Source organism: Poeciliopsis prolifica, unplaced genomic scaffold (genome assembly GCF_027474105.1).
Source record: "Poeciliopsis prolifica strain line A6 unplaced genomic scaffold, Auburn_PproV2 SCAFFOLD016, whole genome shotgun sequence".
NCBI classification, from domain to species: Eukaryota; Metazoa; Chordata; class Actinopteri; order Cyprinodontiformes; family Poeciliidae; genus Poeciliopsis; species Poeciliopsis prolifica.
In genome coordinates, this window is record NW_026562391.1 from 4,023,838 (window position 1) to 4,045,404 (window position 21,567).

General features: G+C 37.1%; 1 protein-coding gene across 1 annotated transcript; it reads right to left on the reverse strand.

Moving 5' to 3' along the window:
- Positions 1 to 3,428: 3,428 nt before the first annotated feature.
- Positions 3,429 to 20,775, reverse strand: LOC129366899 (complement C3-like). Its single transcript, XM_055040985.1, has 43 exons — positions 20,644 to 20,775; positions 19,663 to 19,858; positions 19,387 to 19,549; positions 18,643 to 18,737; positions 18,314 to 18,402; positions 17,701 to 17,783; positions 17,526 to 17,613; positions 17,316 to 17,418; positions 17,102 to 17,222; positions 16,357 to 16,472; positions 15,950 to 16,096; positions 15,480 to 15,579; positions 15,259 to 15,350; positions 14,989 to 15,180; positions 14,735 to 14,890; positions 14,510 to 14,639; positions 13,958 to 14,026; positions 13,612 to 13,809; positions 13,405 to 13,522; positions 13,209 to 13,297; positions 12,979 to 13,118; positions 11,959 to 12,171; positions 11,647 to 11,710; positions 11,464 to 11,553; positions 11,157 to 11,363; positions 10,961 to 11,036; positions 10,689 to 10,848; positions 10,104 to 10,199; positions 9,789 to 9,939; positions 9,624 to 9,709; positions 8,635 to 8,712; positions 8,392 to 8,547; positions 8,233 to 8,295; positions 6,891 to 6,972; positions 6,733 to 6,781; positions 6,557 to 6,647; positions 5,776 to 5,865; positions 5,576 to 5,678; positions 5,233 to 5,322; positions 4,544 to 4,636; positions 4,352 to 4,435; positions 4,106 to 4,250; positions 3,429 to 3,687 (listed from the first exon to the last, which is right to left on the reverse strand). The coding sequence occupies exons 1-43, from the start codon at positions 20,709 to 20,711 to the stop codon at positions 3,546 to 3,548; spliced, it is 4,962 nt and encodes a 1,653-aa protein (XP_054896960.1). The 5' UTR covers positions 20,712 to 20,775; the 3' UTR covers positions 3,429 to 3,545.
- Positions 20,776 to 21,567: the final 792 nt, after the last annotated feature.

Here is a 21,567-nt window from a genome sequence, read left to right on the forward strand (position 1 = left end):
CTTTCCGGAGTCCCATCAAATCATTGATTGAAACCAAAATCAACCCCCAATGGGCCAAGAGAAGCAACTTTGTCATCCATCAGTGCTCAATCAGAAAAGTTACTGCTGAGCTGTTGATGCTCCAACAACAGAAAAACATTGCTAAATTTGTGGCACCTCACTTGTGAGGTGCCACAAATTCATTGTCTTTCGTCTTTAAGTTTATTATTTTTGTTATTTGACTAGTTTGTGATTAATTGATTTACTAATTAGCATGTCTGTTTTGTCGTTTTGGATTTTTCTAAGACGTTACTTGTTTGATGACACAACAATGAAAGAGAAAGCTTTACAGTTCTCAGAGATCTAACCCTAACCCTAACCTAACCCTAACCCTAAGTATCACCAAATATGACACAAAAGGTATACTAAATACTGCAGTATTTAGTATACCTTTTGTGTCATATTTGGTGATACTTTTAATTTAGTTTAAAAAATCAGAAAAAATGGTTAAATTCTGAAATATTAATCATCTTTTAATTACATACAAATCTGTGTCAGGCTTTTTAATCTCTGATGTTCTGAAGCCAAAAAAAAATCTGAGTATCAGAGAGTCGAGTAGGTCTATTCAGAGTATATGCTTTTTAAATCTTTTGGGTTCTCACTAAAACCAGGAAGATAGAGACATAACACCAGTTTTAAAGTCCCTCCACTGGCTCCCTGTAGCTCAAAGAATAGATTTTAAAATATTGTTGTTAGTTTATAAATCACTGAACGGTTTAGCACCACATTACATCAAAGATCTGCTGTTGTTGTATCAACCTTCCAGACTCCTCAGGTCTTCTGGTTCTGGTCTGCTTTGCATCCCCAGAACCAGAACCAAGAGAGGAGAAGCAGCTTTCAGCATCTATGCACCAAAACTTTGGAACAAACTTCCAGAAAACTGTAAAACAGCGAAAACCCTGACTTCCTTTAATTCTCAACTAAAAACACACCTGTTTAGAGTTTTATTTGAAATGTAATATGTAACAATGTATTGTTTATTCCATGATGCATGACTTTGTGTTTTTGTGTTTATGATGTAAAGCACTTTGAAATGCCTTGCTGCTGAAATGTGCTATACAAATAAAATTTGATTGATTGATTTTTACTGTTAATCCTGCGGTCTGAAACAAGACCTTGGGTACAAACTGCGACTCAGCCACCCACTCAACACAAACAGACATACCGCTCCTACCCACACAAACTCACACACGTCCACCTACCCCTGCACCCGCTGTACAAATATTTGAAGGTCATTCAACTCAATTTTCTGGAAGTTTTACTGTAACATAGGGCTCCACAGTGAATAACAAAGATGTCATATGTTCACAACACAGATTGAGGCCTTGTCACTGTGACTGTCTGGCTAATTTGTTGTGTTGTTGTGTGTCCATTCACAAACAGACCCTTTGCATCTTTAAAGAAAAAGGATTAATCTGACATTTGTCGATACGTTTATAATTGCATTTATAAAGTGAAACGGCAACTCAAGCTGTCAGACATGTATTGGTGAAAAAGTTGCAGTATTTGTGTAAAAGCAAACAAAACAGGAAATATGGTGAGTTAGATAATTAAACTGTTCGGCTTTATGTGTTTCTGAGTTGTTTGTTTCTTTGCTGATGTATATATTCGGTTATTTCATCATTGTCAGTGTTCGGCATAATTTCCTTAGCATATGTCCTTTTAGTTTTGTTCAGTTTTCACTTAGTTTGCTTCACCAGCTACTTGAACTTTGATCCTTGGAAACACCAATAAATAAAGACAATAGTATGACCAGAACAAATGCACCCAATTTAGACTAATCAATCTAAGTAATTATGATTTCAAACATTTTGCATATATTTGTTCAAATTTACATATTACTTTTCTAGCTTATCTTTATATACATGCAATCAGTTCAACTACATGTCTTTCGATATTTTAATTTTTTAATTTGAGGAATTGTTATTAAATAGACTTAGACTTAGACTTCCTTTATTGTCATTGTACAAAAAAAACACAAGGTGAATCTTGACAACAAAATGTCGTTACTTGGCTACCAGTGTAGCAGAGCTAAAACCTTATACTACCCAATAAATAAATAAATACAATACAAGTGCCATAGAATACACAGGTTCAGTGTTGTGAAAAAAACTAAACTAAAGTGCATGTATTGACCATGTCCATGGGGGGGTCATTTGGTTTGTGAGTGTGGAGGGGTGTTATGTGGCGTTAAGCAGTCTGATGGCCCGGGGGAAGAAACTGTTCAGTAGTCTGGTTGTTCTGCACAAGATGCTGCAGAACCTTCTTCCAGACTCCAGGGGGGAAAACAGTCCATGGTTGAGGTGGGTGGGGTCGGAGAGGATCTGGTGAGCGCGAGATAGTGTGTATTTGTTATGTACCCAAATTATTGAGGTGGCAAAATAATAAAGCAACATGTTGAATGTTGAATGATACTTCTGCTCTGTAATACTCAAGAATGTTCCTTGTGTTAAACTAAGGCCTTCTTTACTTCAATTATTGGCTGATTAACAGAGTTTTGCTGAACATAAATCATCCAGTTCGGTGTTGGGGAAACTCTGTGCTCAGCTGTTGACATTAAACGGTAAATTTGAATTCTGTGAAGTTATCTGTAATAACTCCTTTACTGCAGTGAAAAGGATATGTGTGTGAGCTGGATCAGCTGCCTCTACATTTGATTTTGCCGTAGCTATTCTTGTAGATTGTAGACCCGAGAAAGCCCTGTAGCAAAGTGAATTGAAGCACTTTTATTCTGAGTGGATTTAAATGGCTAAAACTGAAGCTAAAACATGACATGTTCTTTCATAATTTAGACGACTATTTGCACCAATAGCTTCAAATCACCCAACAAAACAAAAATATTTAAAGAACCTGCACAGGGTGATATAGGATATAACATTACTGATATGTTATATCCTATATCACCTTTAAAGGTGTTAAATTGGCGCAATTAGAAGTTGTTCTTCAGTTCAGCTCATCTCTTTCACCTTTCTTTCTGGCATGTTGACTAATTTAACCCAGTCCTGTCTCTTTTGCTCTGTCTGTTTATTCTTTCTTCCATTTTTTTTGCTGATCCTTTCTTCCTATTCTCTCAACATGCAAACCATCAGACTGATCCAACCTTTATTTATGCGGCAAAAAAAAAAAAAAAAACACTGGCTGCACAGTGGCGCAGTTGGTTGCGTCTGTTGTAGCCTTCCCTGTTTGTTCTGTGTTGCTTATTACTTTAATATTATTAAAATAATAATAATATGTTAAAGAATGTGTCATCACTTTTCAGACGTGAGACAAATAAATAAACCACTAAGTACATGACTAAATCAAGTGAAATGACAAAGGGAAAACGTATTTAAAACATTTACTCTATGCAGGCATCGAAAGTTAAGATTCTCAAACAAAAGACAACGTCATATTTTGATTAATATATTTTTATTTTAGCTCTTATACAGTCCACTCTGTTTGCAACCTTTACAAACATTGCAAAAAAAACATTATTGGATACGTGACCATTGTTTTCTTGAGTTCAGTTATTGCTGACATGCAAAAATGCTGTACTGCTCGACCATTTCCTCCATGCCGAGGCACGTCGGACGATGTTCTTCTGTCTGGCACTCAGCTTCTGAGGGCCAGTACTCGATCCAGGTCCTCTCCCCGAGCACGTACTGGAACCTGGGAGTAGGGACACACACACACACGGGAAAAGTTAAAGTAAGTATTTTTTCAGCATCCAGATCAAAAGCTACATGAACTTCATATTATTTAATAATTTAGATGCAACATTGTGCCAGCTTGTTAATGGCAACAAGGAACTTATGGTGTCTCTGCAACATGCTAAGGGTCATTTGTTTGTCCCTTCGTGTGAGTCAATGTTCACACACGCGTTGTGTAATTCTTTTTGACAAAAATCATAAATTGTAAGTTTTATCCTCAGTAAACCCTTAAAAAACCCTTTCAAATATAACATTATGAACTCAAACTTCCCAGTGGCGTTCAGGATATTTTTTATGTTTAGTTCTCTGAGCAGAACTTTAGCTTTTAATGAGCAGTGATCATTTGAAATGATCCCCTTGCATGAGCCACAACTTACGCTAGCTTCTGGTCGTCTCTGTGAATGTCTTTGGATGATCCCATGATGAGGTAAGTTTTGCCATTTTCCAGCCTTAAAGTGTCTCTGCAGTGCTGATAACTGAGGAATGAACGCAGCTGACCAGTAGGACCAACATCAGCGCTTCCTGTGGTCACATTGTGGAACAAGAAGGCAAAGCGAGTGAGGATCTTCAGGTCACTGAAGGATTTGATAATTCAAAAATCAAATAATCAAATCAATACCCACCTTCTTTAATAACTTGCACTATGCGCATTATGTACAAGTCTGTAGACAACTCAAAGTTACTCCCTTCCACCATAACTTTGTACGCTGTGGGCAGACATTGTACAGGTTTGAGATCTCTTCATCATGCATTGCTCTAACTACTGAAAAGTATGTTTTCTTTTGTTAGACATTTTCATGCCTGCTGTTTCTTACCAAACTCTATCTTGCTGGTCTCCGTGCTCTCGCAGATCTTAGCTGTGCGCTCATCATTGCTAATTTGACCCTTTTTCTGCATGCTGCAGTTCTCTAGAAAGTAATGCAAAAGAGATTCCGTTCATGTATGTTGCAGATCTATAAAAAAGTGACATTTAATGAAAAAGTGACTTTTATGTTCCATTCTTCATTGAAGGTCAGGTAGTTAATGATTTATAATTGGTCATATGAACAGATTCTGTGGTCTGAGATGTGAATCTGCATAGCTTCTCCAGAGGTACCATAACCTAACTGAGCAGTCTAGAGTGTTTTTCATCATCAATAATGTTTGGTCTTTGCTATTATGTCACAAATATCCTGGGTCAGACTACTTCATAGACCAAAGGGATAAAATTAGCAAGTTTTTTTTTAGGGGTAATTAAATGAAAGGGGGCAAAATACACACGCCGGCCACACTTTTCAGATATACATATTTTAATATCAACTAACTCACTCTTCTTCTTCCACTTCACAAACTTGCATTGCTTTGTGTCAATGTGTAACAAAATTTCATACAGTAAGGTTTGGTTTATGCATGAAATAGGAAGCTTTTGCAAACTTGTTCAGAAAACTTCAAGTTTTGGGAATGCAGGAAAGTAAACCATGTGCTTTTCCAACCTAAAATCCTCATGCAAACTATTCTTGTTTACCTTCTGCACAGGTGCATTCATTATTTCTACAGAGCTGGAGCAGTTTTCCTCCTCTCCTCTCTGGATGGTAGAATTTGACACATGGTGTTTCTGAAATAGAAGACAAAACTCCCACAGATTAAAAAAAATATTCTTAGAATAGAATAGGATAGAATAGAACAGAATAGAAAAAAGTAGACATATCCTTCATTGTCCCACAATAGAACATGCAGGATGCATGCATATTTATATAAATGTAAAGCGTCAGAAAAATAATTTTGCAGAGGAAAACTCAGATTACAAGAAATGCGCAGCTGAGCAGGTTAAGATAAATAAACTGTAGCCCATCCCTTTCAGAACTTACGCTCATAATACTCATAGACAGACACGGCTGCTGGTTGTAAGACGCCAACTTTTAATGTCTGATGGATCCTAAAGCTGATCTCCTCTTCTCGTGTGTGTGAAACCTGATGAGAGATTTCAAAATAAGCGAGGAAGACTAATGAATAATCCAACATGTAGTGCAGAATAAAAAAACAAGAAACGAGAAGGCTGAATTATCACCTTGTCCAGATAGATGATGAGAGAGCCTCTTTCGGACAGAACTGTGTTCATCTCGTACTTTGCAATGGTGCGGGCGCGTCCTTTAGACAACTACGCACACAAACAAACACGTGGCCTGAGTCATCATGTAAGCCACAAAACGCACTTTGGGTTAAATGAGAAGTAAAATGCCAAACTGATGTGTAGTTCAAATATAAAAATATGCTTAAATCAGCTGAAGCATGTCCTGTTTTGGTCATTTACAAAATTAAATAGATTTGCTACATGCTATAATTCTGAGAGAGATTTTTTTGGAGAATGGCTTTTGAAACTTTTGGTAGCACTTGATTTGAAGGGGTGTGCATAAGACAGACATAACATGATATAGCACCTGTTATGAACAAGAGTCTTTATGAAAACTTATAACTTTTGTCATGAAGTGTCGTTCTGTAAACAATGAAGCTCTCAATGGACTTTTAATGTGGCAGAACTTTGTATTAAAAGTGACATTATTCATAGAATAATGCCAGATTGGCAAATTTAATGGACATTTAAGGAATAGCAAAGTCAATGCTTCAGAGTACGCACGACAACAATTCTCACATCATTCTGGCATTTAGCAAACAGAAACAATTTGGATATCCAAAACTGACCTAAAACAGGAAAAGCTTAGTCTGCTTTAGTGTGAGAAATAATAAAAAAGTGGCATTGTATTGTACAGATTGTGACATGTATTACACATGTCACAATCATGTATGCAAATATCTGGATTCAGCCGAGGGTTTCGCATTCAAACTCCTACCGCGTCCAGGTCCTTCGTGTCAACAGTGAATCCGGTGAGCAGGCCGATGTCCAGGATGGCCATTTTTGCTTCACTTTTCATGTCCTTATACCTTTGTGCAAAATGTTACGAGCAACTTTTAATAATTTCACAGAGACTTTTTTAACACGCGCTGAAGTGTGGTGTACCGTACTTACAGAACTTTGATCCTAAGCATGTAGGTGTTGCCATCGTCTCCCTCTTTTTCTGAAGAAGTAAATTAAATCCATGTAAAGTTTGCACTTTATTTTTGTTTTTTTAAACAAATCACATGAACGGAGAATAACCAAAACAGCACAAATGAATACCAAATTACCTGGGATTAGTTGCACAGAGAGATTAAACTTCTGGCAGTCACTTTCCTTTTCTTTAGGAAGGGCATAATAAAGTGAAACCATCTGTAACATCATGAACATGTAGGGTTATTGTGTGGTGACGTTACAACAAGATATTATTTGTCCATATTTTGGACTTCATGCACACACAAAAAAAAAAACTTGATGAAAAATGTAACTAGTTTATAGAATTCATTTGACCTACAATGATGTTATAGCTTATCTATTACAATTCCTAGTAGAAAATATAGATTTTGCTTAGCCAACATTAAACTGTGTACATTTGTTTTATTTATACCACACATTGTCCTCTTCATATTTCAGCTAAAAGAAAAAGAATCTATGAAAATCTGTAATGCAACCTTAATATGAATGAATTAAATCGAAACATACTTTTTAGATGTGTTTCTGTTTCTAATCTGCGAACAACATCTAGCGATCCATGAGCACTTGAAATTATGTGCCCATATCTTTTTGAAAATTAGGAGTTAAAATTTGAAGCACTCTGAGGTGTTTACATATGTAATCATGAATGCAATGCAAATTAAATATATATAAATATATAAAACCTAACAAACATACTTTTCAGATAAATTTGCATGTCACCAGAAATTCCTAATATAAACATTGTTTTGTAAAAAATGTTCCCAATTTATCTATATAACAACCAATTTGATATAAAACCTATTTTAACCCTTTCATGCATGAATTACGATCCTTTGTGTCAGGATTTTTTTTTCTGATTTTTTATTTATTTATTCATTTTTTAGGTAATCAGTTATAATTTTCTCCAAATACATAGAACAATACTACTGACATATTTTTCAAATAATAATATTTGAGAAATATGTCAGTAGTATTGTTCTTTAAGGATTTTCTGGTTTCACAATATTTTTTTTAACTGTAAGAGTCGTCTACTGCAGAAGGAGGGATGTTTTTTTTTGTCTGTCGGCCATATTGGATGTAACAAAAACAATTTCTTGCATTTACAGCTGATGGCCAGTAGTTAATAATGCGTCTTATAATGCATTAGTGTCCACTCTAGTGGTCCGTGTGCATTTATAACATAAAAATCCACAAAAAGCACAAGAAAATGGCTTTTAGATAGATGTCCACTGTCGTGGCCACTTTGCATGAAAAGGGTTAAAAAGAAAATCTTCATGATTTGTAGACAGTCATTGTTGCTAATAGATATTTTTTTAAAGTAACAAATGCATCAGAGTCTTAACGCATCTGAATGAAAGAGTTAATCTGCTGTGTCTGAAAGTTTTCCAACTTAGTCTTATGGTCCACAAAAAAAAATTAAAGTAAAAAGTTACTTACTTTCACTGTTGCTTCTCCCGTTCCTTTGGCAGTAACTTTCACATCCTGGTTGATGTCATTAAGCTGTCAACATTTTAATTTGTAATTTAGGAAAAAGTAAATCACAAAACAAAATCTCAAAGTGTTGTGAAGGTTTAAAGAAGGAGGTTGTGATCTCACTTTAGAAGTTCTTGTGGTGAACTGATTTTCTCTGTTAAAGTTGAACTTGTCAGGCCTTGATCTGCCCGGCAACAAGATGTCAACATTTAGATCGTATTCTGGTTCTTTCGCTTTGGACCAGTACTCTGCCACGGCCTGGTACACGATAATAGTGGCCTGGGAAGGATGACAGATTAAAAATGAGAAGAATTAAGAAAAATTCCATTTTAACAAGTGAAAGTGATAATTCGCTAAGAAAGTTACCTGTGTCGACCCGTAGCCTCCACCCACAAACTGTTGTTGGTTAAACCATCTAACGATGGGCCGTGCCTCTTCAAAGCGCTAGAGTGAAAGGAAAGGAGATGATTTGGGCCTGCTATGTTTAGTACTTGTACTCATATTATTGTCTGCCAACAATCAGAACAATTCATCACAGTATTTAAGATTAAATTCTGTCTCCAACCAGCAGTGCTTTTTTTACATATGCTGCATAATATCAATGACCCCCCCACCCCCCGGTTATTTTCTTACTCCATGCACTAAGCTCACAAAGCAGTTTGTGCTAAATGTATTTTTTTATATATATATATTTTTTTTTATTTCGAACATGACAGAAGTATAAAAACACACAAATAAACATGGAATGCAAAAGACATATTTTTGTACCACAATAATCTCTTCATTCTCGAAAAGGAGTAGGAAGAAGTAAGAAGTCCTACCCCATTTCAGATGGACCCTCATTATTAAATTAAAAAGAAAACACGAGTTAATTAATTTTCCATCTTTTCTGGGTTTACACATGTCAAGATATATGCATCCACATCCACACACACTCATCTGCATAAGCCTCAATTTGCATGATCAGCCTCTTTCCCTTCAGCATATTTATCTTTTCTCAGCTCAACAAGCAGCTCCACCACTCCACAGTCCTGAACATATCTGTATGAAGCGTTTGCCCCAAATTGTAAAAACCTTTTGATTTTAAGTTTTTGAGGGCAGAGCTTCACTTTTCAGTATGGTACATATTTAGCATCACTTCCCCTAAAGCATTTATCCTGAAACCTGTAAATTGAATGCACCAGTGATAAGACAGTGCCTGCTTTTAGCAACTCTGCATAAAGAACTAAAAGGAACAACAAAAAAAGATGTCAAAACAAACCTGTGAATTTCTTCAACAGATGTTCAAAACGTTGTCTTTCAAAGTCACAAAGAACAAATAACCATAGCTCTATATTTATGGAACAGTTTCTCACCTCAGCTCTGACCAGAGCCAAAAGAGCATAAGCTGTCGCCTCTTGTGTGAATGTCTTTTTTCCAGGTACGGGCCAGTGGTTTAACGCTATAAAAGAGAATTTTTTTTGTTGTTGTAAAAACATAAATATAAATTGCAATTTCCACAAGATGGGCAGTGCAAATACCAGGAGAAGCAAACTTGAAGAGAATTTCCTGGTTAAGTTTGTTTTCATTGGCCAGAGCGTATGATGTAATGGCGACGGCATAAGGGTTGGCGAGGTTGGGGAGACGTCTCTCTAGGTAGGTGACCGCTTTTTCTATACTGGATGAAAGACTCTAGAGAAATGAAAGGGAGAACATGGGAATGTAATGGTTTGTTGGGAAGCCATCCAGATACAGAATATCAATGTGAAAGCAAAAACCTTTGATTTCCCCCCGTTCGCTAACGTCACAGAGTTGATTTCTCACAGAAATTCTTTTGACAAGGCCGAGGCACTCACATTTACAGTTGCTCCGCATATTGTGCTTGTCTCCTGCATGGCAATGAGGCAGAAGGCCGTCATGGAGGCATCTGTGTCTCCGCCAAGCACATCACCCTGAATAAGCACAAACACAAACACCGACATGTCAGGTAAAATAGTCCCACATCGTGATCCAAGGAAGAAAACAAGGGATTTTGTTTTAGATGAGAATGATAAGTTTCAGAAAATTTTAATGGAGGAAATAAATACACACATGAAGTAAAGGGATTGTTTTTTGTAACAAAGCTTCACAAGATGGTGATTAATTTTCTTGAATAGGAAGGTTAATTACAAAAAAGACAAGACTTTGCTTAGAATATCTAACAATCAATTCTTTAAACTAGCAATGGCCTCAGTCATGCTTGAGAGAACTGTATCCAACAGCCTGGCACCTCTTTCTCATGCTAGCCACCAGTTCGGTCACACACTGCTGTGGGACGGCAGCAACAGAAATCAACTCCTTCCAGGAGGATCGGGGGATTTTTACCAGGAAGCGAAAAAATATCTAACATGAATGTACTTATTGTGTACGTTTATATATTGTGTATGTAGTGGTGTACTAACCTGCATCTCTCTATGGTATACGCTTCCAACTTCCTTAAACATGCCATCAGGTTGCTGAGCGTTGAGGATCAGATACTTCACAGCACCACAGATGTGATCACTTTGCACTGCTATCAAGTTGTAAGCCAAAGCAAACACCTTGGTCACATAAGCTGTCAGCCTTGTGGAGAAGAAAAAATGAATAGTTTAATTTTTCAAACTGCATATGGAATAAATACTGAGAAACGAGGTATTGTCTCCAAAAAAATACAATTGATCCTCGAATGCCTTACCAGGTGCTACTTCCACGATTAGCCCACACAGCAAATGAGCCATCGCCTTTACGATACGCTAGCTCGTTGTTGTATCCTAAACAGATGGTAAATTATTACTTTGTTCAAATACCCTCACATTCATTTGGTCAACAATAAAAAGAGAACATATTTTAAAATGTTGAATCCATTTTTCTTTACATGTAAGTAACTTTACCAGTTTTGATGTGCTGAAGAGCCTCGTTACGTTTGTTCAAACCGACAGCCTCCCACTGATTGGTTTTGTCCAAATATGTGGTTGCAATGACTGGCAGAGTCATGTGAATCATGTTCTGCTCTCCACAGCCTGAGGGCTGGTAGATCAGAGTACCCATGGATCTGCCACTGATGGCATTCTCTACAAGTCCAGAAACCTGTTCTCTGCCTGCACACACAAAATAAAATCGGTAAATTGAAAAAGGATAGTCACTTTTCAAGCAGTTGTCTCTGTATTATTCATCTGGGTGTGTAACAGTATCTCTCACCAGTCACAGAAACCTGTGTGCTGGTTGGTGCGTTTGGAACCAAATCTTTCCTGGGAATATTACTGTTCAGGATTTCCACTTGTGTTCCACCTGAAAGTAGAAAAGTACATGGAATCAGTCAGGAAAAATATTTCCACAAAGCCTCAGAGAGAATGTTAAAGCATTGCTAATGTGGGAACGTACCCTGGCCTTTGTTAACTGGATCTAGAGATACAATCTTGGGCTCTTTAACCAGAACACCTTCAGGCTGGGAAAAGATAGAACGAATATTAGAAACAAAATGTATTGAATGGCTTTTGTAGGTCAAAGCAAAACAGAAAAACAAAACAAACCATACATAAATATTGAACAGATAAGTATTTTTAGTTATTTTTTACTTAGATATATAGAGCGATATATGTTATGTAACTGCTAGCGATGGAAAGCACAGTGCTTGATCCAGGAGGCTGAAGATGTGTTTTCTTCCTATACATGAAGTTGGAGTTTCTTTCTTACCACAACGCGCAGAATCTTCACAACTCCGTCATTACGGGATGAATCCTTGACAGCTGCCTTGACCTCGATGCTGCGCTCTCCTTCCTTCATTGGAATGATGATGAATGGCACAGATCGTGTAGTTTGGGCTCCAACTCTGACCTCCTGCCGGTACCTCCCACGCTTGGAGGCTACGCTGCACACGTTCTCTTCCTCAATCAGTTCCACACGAACCTTGAGGACACGATGAAGCAATGAAATCTAATTAACTCAAAAGCTAATATCCAATATAGAGTTAGAGTGCATAAAAAAATTCTAACTTCCATTTGTCTATAAAACAGACAATTTTTTGTCTCTCGGTAACCGAATCCTTTCTGTTTTGCTGCTTACATTTATGTAAACCTATATATAGATCTATTGTTAATTTTGCTAAATTTCTCATTTGGTAATTAAAGACAAGCTTGGTTATATAATATTTCATAAACACGATTCAATCTATTAAGAATTGAATTCAGTTTTTGTTGTTTTTTTACAATTTACAGCAGAGTTAGATCAGGTTTAAAAAATCTAGCTGGACCCAACCCGCCTGACCCAACTAATAAACATGAATTAAAGACCTGAGCCCAAAGTAAATTCAACTCATCTTAATGAATATTTGACTGCTCTCATTTTTAGACCATAATTTGAGTAGGAAATATTTTATTTGCCATGTTTAGCTTTTGTTTAATATTTCTATTTCGATTGTGTTGCTGGTGACCAGTGCAAATCATCTGGGATGTGTGACTGATACAGTCACAGGGCGGGGCCACATGCATAGTTATTGTGCAGAGTGAACTTGTGATCCAATGAACTTCTGATCCTTAGTTTATTTCTCCCCTGAACAGAGAATCAACTCCTCTATTTAATCTACAATAAGAAGATTATTTCTTGATTGGTTTTCTTTGTGCCATATGTGTTGCAGGCTTGTTAAAGAATCCCGACCAGACCGTGAAACAAATAATTTTGGCCTGACCCAGCCCAAAATTGTGAACTCTAACTTACGGTTATTTGGTCTGGGCTGTAGTTATGAAGGATCGCTTTGATTTCAATCTGCTCTCCTCGGACGGCGGAATAAGGCAGCCGGAGATCAATGAAAAATTCCTTACGGACAATAACCTCCAATGGCTTGCCCACACAGATACCTTAAGGATGAGACAAATAAAAAGTAAGACGCCAACAGAGAGCAGAAATGTAAATGTGAAAATTATCAACTTGAGTTGCAGAAGCCTCACCAAGTGTTCGAGATAGACTGATGCCGGTGAACTGCCAGGTGGTGATTGAGTCTTGCAAAGGAACATTTCTCTCCATAGACATGGCCTCACTAAAACACAGGACGGTGGCAGCAGATAGGAAGGTTGAGCATATAAAATTATTACCAAATTGTCCTTTTAGGGAATACTAGATCTGTGCAAGTTTCAAATGGCTCACCAGTTCGGGTTACTGGCTGGGCAACGAGGAAGCTGGATGTCTATCCACAGCCAACTTTCGGGGAACTTGGTTCGAGAAACAATTTCATTGCTGTCCATGTAGCTGTCATCGGACTCACCTAAAGCGTTGTTGCACATGGGATCATTAATGTCTCTTTTAGGAAGAAGAAAGAGTACTGTTCCCCACCAATTGGTTCCCATTTCTTACTGCGAGCTAATTGTAAGTTTTCTTCTCTCCTTTCAGCCTGCTGCGTTTTCATCGTAGTACAACACTGCAGGAAGGCATCAGCACAGGCTTGACCGTCCACAATGTACTCTTTACGCTCCTCGCAGGTGTATGAAAGTGGGACTTCCTTCATGCCGTCCAAACAACATTCTTTCTCCAGCTCATTCTCAAACTGACTCACTGAAAAACAAAGAAAGGCTATGTGTTAAAAAAGGCAGCACACATGAAAAAACAGGCCAGTTTGAACAAGTAAATCAAACTTTGAAAGACATAACTGTGAGAGTTTAATAAATGACACAATATTTTGGTCCTAAAAACCGTTTCTTACCTAGCGTATTTCTAACTTCCATGATAGTTGTGGCTCTTTTCCTTCTGGCGCTTGGCTTGCAGCCCTTTTCTGAAATAGAGCACAAACCACATCTTTACAAATATGCAATAAAAACACATATTTCAAAAACCAAAGGCATCGAAACTACATTAATTGGTTATAAAATAAAAACAATTTAGCCTTGATGCAATCTGAAAAGGCCCTTATGCCCAAGCAGAATACAAAGGAGTAAGCCACCTATTAAGTTGTCAATGGAGGTAACAATATAGAATTAGTAATATTTAAATGCAGCTCAGGTAATGCTTACTGAGCAAATGTTTTACTAACTTCTAACTGGAAATCAACTAGAGGCTGACTTTTTCGTTTTAGCTTGAGGCTGTGCTTCTGCATTGAAAAATGAATATAATTCACGCTCTTTCACACATCTTTACCATGTGTGTCTATCAACATGCCTGACAATGTATAGTTTAAGGTAGCTGAAATTTGTAAATCTATTTTATCCTTGAATGGAATCAAAATGAACTTCATTCAAATTGGTTGAAATTAAGTCACCTTGTCTGTAGGCAGTTCCTGAAACGGTGCTTGACTCAAACACCATCCCAGCATCAAAGAACACGTTCATACTGTCGCTGCCACCACCTGGTGTGCAGCCTATGTCATGGCGCTCTACCTCGTCCCACACCTGCAGGGTGCAGAAGTAAACCACGCAGGCTTATGGTTAAAGAAAACCAGACATACACAGTCAGTTTCCAGATTTTTAGATACTGTAGGATGTACCTTTTTCTGGGTGAGACGGTGCTTGTTGTTCAGGACGTAGACACCTTTGTCAACTGCGACGAGTCCCACTGTGGCCCCTGGATCTCCTGTGACTTTCAGAGTGAACATCCTGCGAGGTTCATAGGATGGAAGCGGTGTCTTTGATTCCAAGGTCAACTACATGGGAAGAAAAAAGCATAAACTATTCCCTTATAATGCCAAACATCAAGGATTTACCCAGGTTTGACTCACAGAGTCGGTGGAATGAGTCTTACCGAGCCCATGCACGAGTCTGTCACATCCACCCAAACAGAGTCCGACACCACTTCATTATCGGTTGGGTGGTAGTAGGCTACGATGCGGAATGAGGGCAACATCTCTTTGGTGATGGGAAGAATTAGGGAAATTAGAGCTTGGCCTCTTGTTCTGTAGCGCTGAGATTTCAGCAGCTGGCCTCTGCTTAAGATCTGGGATTGACAGGAAAACACATTAATAGAAATCCAACGTATACTGACGAACTAAGAGAGGTGCAAATCATCCCTCACCAGGTATGTGATGTCCTTTTCCTGTGGTGCTTTATTGAAGTTGAGGTTTATTTTCAGGTTGTCTCCTACTTTCACCTCAGCTGTGTCTATGCCTGTGTTGGAAAGTTCCCAAAAGTGTTAAGGCCTAACACATCATGCTGATAACATTCACAGTTCTTCTCCAGAGTTCACCGGTCCTTTCATGACTGTGGGCACTGTGGCGGTTCTGGAGTATGACTTACCTATGTGGATGTAAGTCTTGCTATTAGTTGTATAAGGGGAAGCTTTCATCTCAGCTGTTGCTTGTCTTTCAGCTGAAAGACCATCTTTTTCTGTTCTTGCCTGTAGTCCAAAGGAACACATGATTTTCAAATTAAAAATCGGGGCATTATCATTTTCTAAAATTTACATTCCAGTTTTGTTGTTTCTCTTGGTCATACTGTATTGTTTTGTACTTTTTCTCTGATTGGCAGTTTTAGCTTGCAGCTGTTGGATTGGCTTTGAACTGAAATGTTACATTGTTTTACTTACAGAAGTGTTACCATCGCCATTAATGTAGTTTCCCATTATATATTTATTTACATTATTTTTGCGTGCGGGGAGGTGTGCTGGGTCCGGTGAGGATCCCATTATGACTGCTTGCAGTTCAAGCATTATTTTTATTTTTTCAGCAATTTCTCCACTTCTGAATTTTCACTGGGCTGTTGCTTACGGTGATTTTGAGTCCAAGATCCGTTGCTGCTGTATTCATGGTGAGCCTTGCCATCCCATTTGATGCTGTGAATCCCTTCACATTTCCAGGAGTGATCACCACTGGGATACTGCCTGCTGGACTGCCATCGGGATTTACCACTTCAACCTGCCATTCAACGTAGAAAAATGCATCAGTTTCTGAATACCGCATCACACCACGTTTCATGAAAAATCGTACATTATTAGATTAATTCATCCTTCGAATGGCACTAGATGTGAAGAACATATTACAGTTTAAATAGGGTGCAGTGTTTAAAAATGCCTCTTACTTAGTATAAGTCTTTATACAGGAGTAATTTTCTAAAGTTTAGGGTTATTAGTTGATAACATTTTGACAGTAAAAGGAGAAAACATTTGGCTCTGTACCGCAACATCAAAGGACATTCCTGGTTTGAAAAATTTGGGGGTTCTTGTGAAAGTGATTTTGTAGGGTGACGTGACAATCTTGATGTCTCTCAACTCTGCTTCCACCATTTCACTGCCTGGATAAAAAAATAAAATAAAATAAATGGACAGAATAGTAGTGCTGCTTAATTTCCCATTGTTTTATCAAATAAAAAACAAATGATAGAAATCTTCCTTTGATCATGCACAATTTCTGGAGTATGACTCCAGAAATTGGAGTCATACTCCAGTATATATATCTATATCTATATCTATATCTATATCTATATATATATATATATATATATATATATATATATATATATATATATATATATATATATATATCTATATCTATATATATATATATATATATATATATATATATATAGATATAGATATATATATATATATATATATATATATATATATATATATAGATATAGATATATATATATATATATATGCCAAACATATATATATATATATATATATATATATATATATATATATATAGATATAGATATAGATAGATATAGATATATATATATATATATATATATATAAGATAAGCATTTTAAATATATATTTAAATATATATGAAATGATCAAATCAGGGTTTGCTTCTTGTTTTGAAATGAAATTGACTTGAAAACTTTTTTAGCCAATGAGCATTGCTTAACACCAACACTACCTAACATGAAAAAACACAGTCACTGCTACTCACCACTGTCTGTCAGCACACTGACTGACACAAAGATGGCATTTCCCACAAGACGGTTAATTTCTGGGAAAGTTTGGATGATCTGATTCCTTTTCAGTTTGACCTCCCCTTGACCCTTTGTAACCTGTGATCCAACAGACCTGGGTTAAGTTCTGCCTGGCTTTTTGCTTGCATGAAATGTGTATTCAATGGGGAACTGAAAAAGAAGAGAGCTCACCTTGACCCGTGAAAGAGAGTCTGGGAGGCATCTCTTCACCTTATCTTCCATTATGCCAAACACCACATAGGCAGTCCCATCAACCTCCTCTCCAAACAAATACCTACACATAAAAAAGTCACTCTTAAAGCCATACTGTAAGAACAAAACAATAATTTAATAACAACCCTATTTATTTCACTTTTGAACTAATGAAAACCTTTCACATACTTAGCTTTAATGTTGATGACAAGTTCTTCACTGTCCACATAGAAGAAAGGGACCAAAGGCAGCAGCTTCACCTCGAAGCTGGGAAGCACTGCCAGAGAAAAACATTTTTGAAAATATTTTTCTACCAGATGGAAACTTAATTACAAATATACATATTTGAAAACACAGTATTTACCATATTCTTTGACCTCAAATGAAGTGTTATATTTCTGCTGTGGGTTGCTCTTGAACTTTGCCACTAAGTGCCACAGTCCAGGGCTGAGGAACACACACACACACACACACACACACACACACACACACACACACACACACACACACACACACACACACACACACACACACACACACACACACACACACACACACACACACACACTATTTACAGCAATCAGTTGAGAAGAATGAAATATAAACACTAAAATTACTTATTAATTATTGAACTCGAATTAAATGAAAATTCCACTATTTCCTCCACAGCTTATTTTTGTTCAGAATAATATAGGAAGCCAAGTAAAATTTGCATATTACTCACTTTTAGTCATGAAAATAATTACAAAAAAAGAGAAATTGTGTTTAGTTTTTTTGTAAAAATCCAAAGCACTATAACAACATGTTTCAATGTGTTTCCTGAATCAAAAACTAAACCTCTGCACCTTATTTCCATTTTGTGTGTAAATAAAATTTATATAGATCTTGACTATCTAAAAGTATTTATTTAGTTAAATATATCCAGATGGATGTCATTCAGTTACTTAAAACAGATTTTAGTCTTCAAAACGGAATACCTGACAATGTCAGAAAGCGGATAATCTCCAGAGAACATGCCACCATTAAGAGCGACTGAATCAAGAGGGATGATGATGTCATCAGGTGTCTGACCAAAAACAAACAAACAAACAAAACAGCTTTTAAAAGTGAACCCAACGTCATTCATTGAGTGACTGGTCTGCAAGTAAATATGTGTCACCAATGATGGTGACACATATTTACTTCCATAGAGTGGGTTCAAAAGATAATCTTAGCTCATTTGTGCGTCTCCCACTTCTCACCACCAGAGGGCAGCATGATTCAAACGTGAAACTGAGTCACTAATATGAATGAAGAAACACAATACCACAATTTCAATGTCGACAGAGGCATCAACTTGGTTCTGATCGTTTCTTTCCACAGGCACCATCTGAGGCGTCAAGGCAAACATCCTGTAATAAACTGACACGGAGAGAAGAAAGTCCTTTTTTACTTCTCCAGACCCTTTGTAGTTCAAGTCATAGCAAGTAACTTGATGTTAGACATTTTCACAGTAGGTAAAAATAAATAAATAAATAAATAACTACTAAATATTTCTGGTTTTACTTTGTAATTTGTGAAATTACAAAGTAAATTGTGCATCATTTTGATTTTGTTTTCTTTCTTTTATTTCGTTCAATTATGATTGACTTGATTGATTGGTTTTCAGTTTGAACTTTTGATCCTGTTTCCATTTTCACTTTATTAGCAGGGAGGGAAAAAAACATATCTCCAGATACATAATTTTTTATATATATTACACAATTCAAACCTATTTTAGGCCTTTAGATGCTATAAACATCTTTCTAAAAACAATTGAAATCTTTTTTCATGTTGGAATTAAGATTTCTTTTGAAAGTCTTGTTCAAATGACCATTTTGATAACTCTTATCCTCATCCTGATGTATCAGGATGAGTAAGTTAAAAAAAATAGATAGTTTTTCATCTGTTTTCACTGCAATATCTTTATATTATTTTAAATATTCTGCATATAATGAGTCCAAGGTTATAAAACTTAATTTTAATACCCCAAGAATGTCGGTGATTTGCCCCTGTTTTGCTTTGCACTCACCTTTGCTGTTGGGCGTATAGAGCGTCTTGTCAGTCTGTATGAAAATGTACCCAGACTGGAAGGACACCAAGACAACCTTTTCCAGCAATCGGTCCGGGAACTGAGCTTGCACATAAACATATTGTTTTGCAGTGGGATCCTTACTGAATTCCGCTGCTGGTATCTGAAATCAGAATCAAAAGACGGGTGCTTTGCTTCAGGACCGGCAACAGAAGCCTTTTATGAAAAGCCTTTTGCGTCAAGGGATGCCAGCAGCCGTCTGAGTGTTTTACTCACAGTCACTTTTCCAAATCCCTGGTAGTTATTTGCCCCGTTGAGGGTCACGGATGTTTCAGTCAGCTTCTTGTTTTTTGTCGGATGGTTCATCACTTTGATGGTGACGCCGATGTTCCCTCCAGTGCAGTCCAGACATTCCACAAAGATGCTTTCTGTTGTTCCCACTCGCATCAGGTTTGGGGCAGACATCACTTTGCTATTTTGAAAGATACACTCTGGTTAGCACTTATGCGAAACAATAATTTTCAATAAATGTGCCGCAGGCAGCAAAACATGTATTGAACAACTGAGACTTCTAGCTGAACCCTATAGGTTTCCTTACATGTAGAGTGCAAAACGGAATAATAAACCAAAAAATACAATAAAAAGTAGATTGTATGTATCCCTTGTATGCAACATTGTAAAGTATAATATTGGGCTTTCAGAGAAACTCTTGTGCTTTTGCAGAAAAGAAAATAATTTTTTTTTTCATGTTATTGCTCTACTTGCATTGAAACAGCAGAAACCAGTTTCAAGGCCTTTTAAATTGTGAATTGCTAAGAGTCCTTCCATACTTTGGGTTACTGTTTTGTGCAATCTTTTCAGATTTATTTGTCCAGTTCGGGACTTTTGATCTACACTCTGGACTTCATACTTAATGAATGAGCCATTGATGATCTTGATTGAGATCCAGCAGAGGATCAATGAAGCTTATGATCGTGACGATCGACTGCTTGCCATGTCTGGAGCAATTTGAGGCCAGGCAAACACTGCCCAAACTTTAGGGCAGCTGCCTGGCACCACTTAGGAGGCTTAATGGCCAGCAGTTCATTATTAGAAAACAGTAAACTTTTAGCAAACTGTAAAGTTCTAAAATATTCACACAAGAAATAAAAAATTAAGCAAAGATATGTGACAAAGTATACTAACTAATTTCAGCGTTTTTTTTTTCTTCTTTCAATATAAATTTTTGTCATGCTTCAAACAATCAGGTGAACTTACATGTTAGCTCCTTCAGCCATGGAGGCAAAGGCCAGAGAGGCCAGCAGCTGCAGAAGAGCTCTCCTCATCCTCCGGTCCGGTTCTGATCTGCTGCCAGGGTAGACTGAGCCTCGGCTTAGCGCTCCTTTTATCCTCTGAGCTCAGGTGTTGGGGATCCGCCTCCCACATCTGTCCACCCTTCCATCGGTCCAACTCTTGCCTACACATACGTAAACAAACAGATGAAACACACAGATTCCCAGCAGCAGTTGAGAAATTGTTCTGAAAAATTTTTTTATCTCTACAAGTAAATAGTGAAAAAGAAATCGATAAAGCCTTTGCTTGTCCCACTAACTTCTCAATGCGAATTATTTGCAAAATCACGGGAACAAATACTTACAATGAAGTTGTGATTTATTATTTTTTTTATTTAATTAAAGCACCTATTATTAATGTGGTGTTCTTATTTTTCCTTTTGATTCTTTACCGGCCGCTGGTGGTCAATCAATAAACCCATGCAGGATTAAGGACACCAAACAAGCAAAAACACACAAAAAAACTGGTGTTGCAAAAGCTTTGTTATGCAATTTTTGGGTAAATTATTGGTGGGAACTTTTGGTGTTGCAAGGGAGCATTTTCAGCAGTGAAGGAAAAACATTTGTTTAAGCAAAAAAGAAAGTAGGACACAGATGGCATAAGGTCATGTTTCAAACTTACAGCGACATTATAAGTATTTATAGCATAATTGTTAAAAAAAAACATAGTTATCAGAAAAAATTGCATTATCACTAACAAATCTATAGGTCTGCAGTCTGTATATAACTAACCTATTTAATGTGACAAGTGAAAAATGAATAAACTTTCAGTTTGTAGAGCTGGTTGTGAGTTGCAGGTTTTACAAAGAATTGACTCAGGAACGCTAAATACAACCTCACATCAAATTTA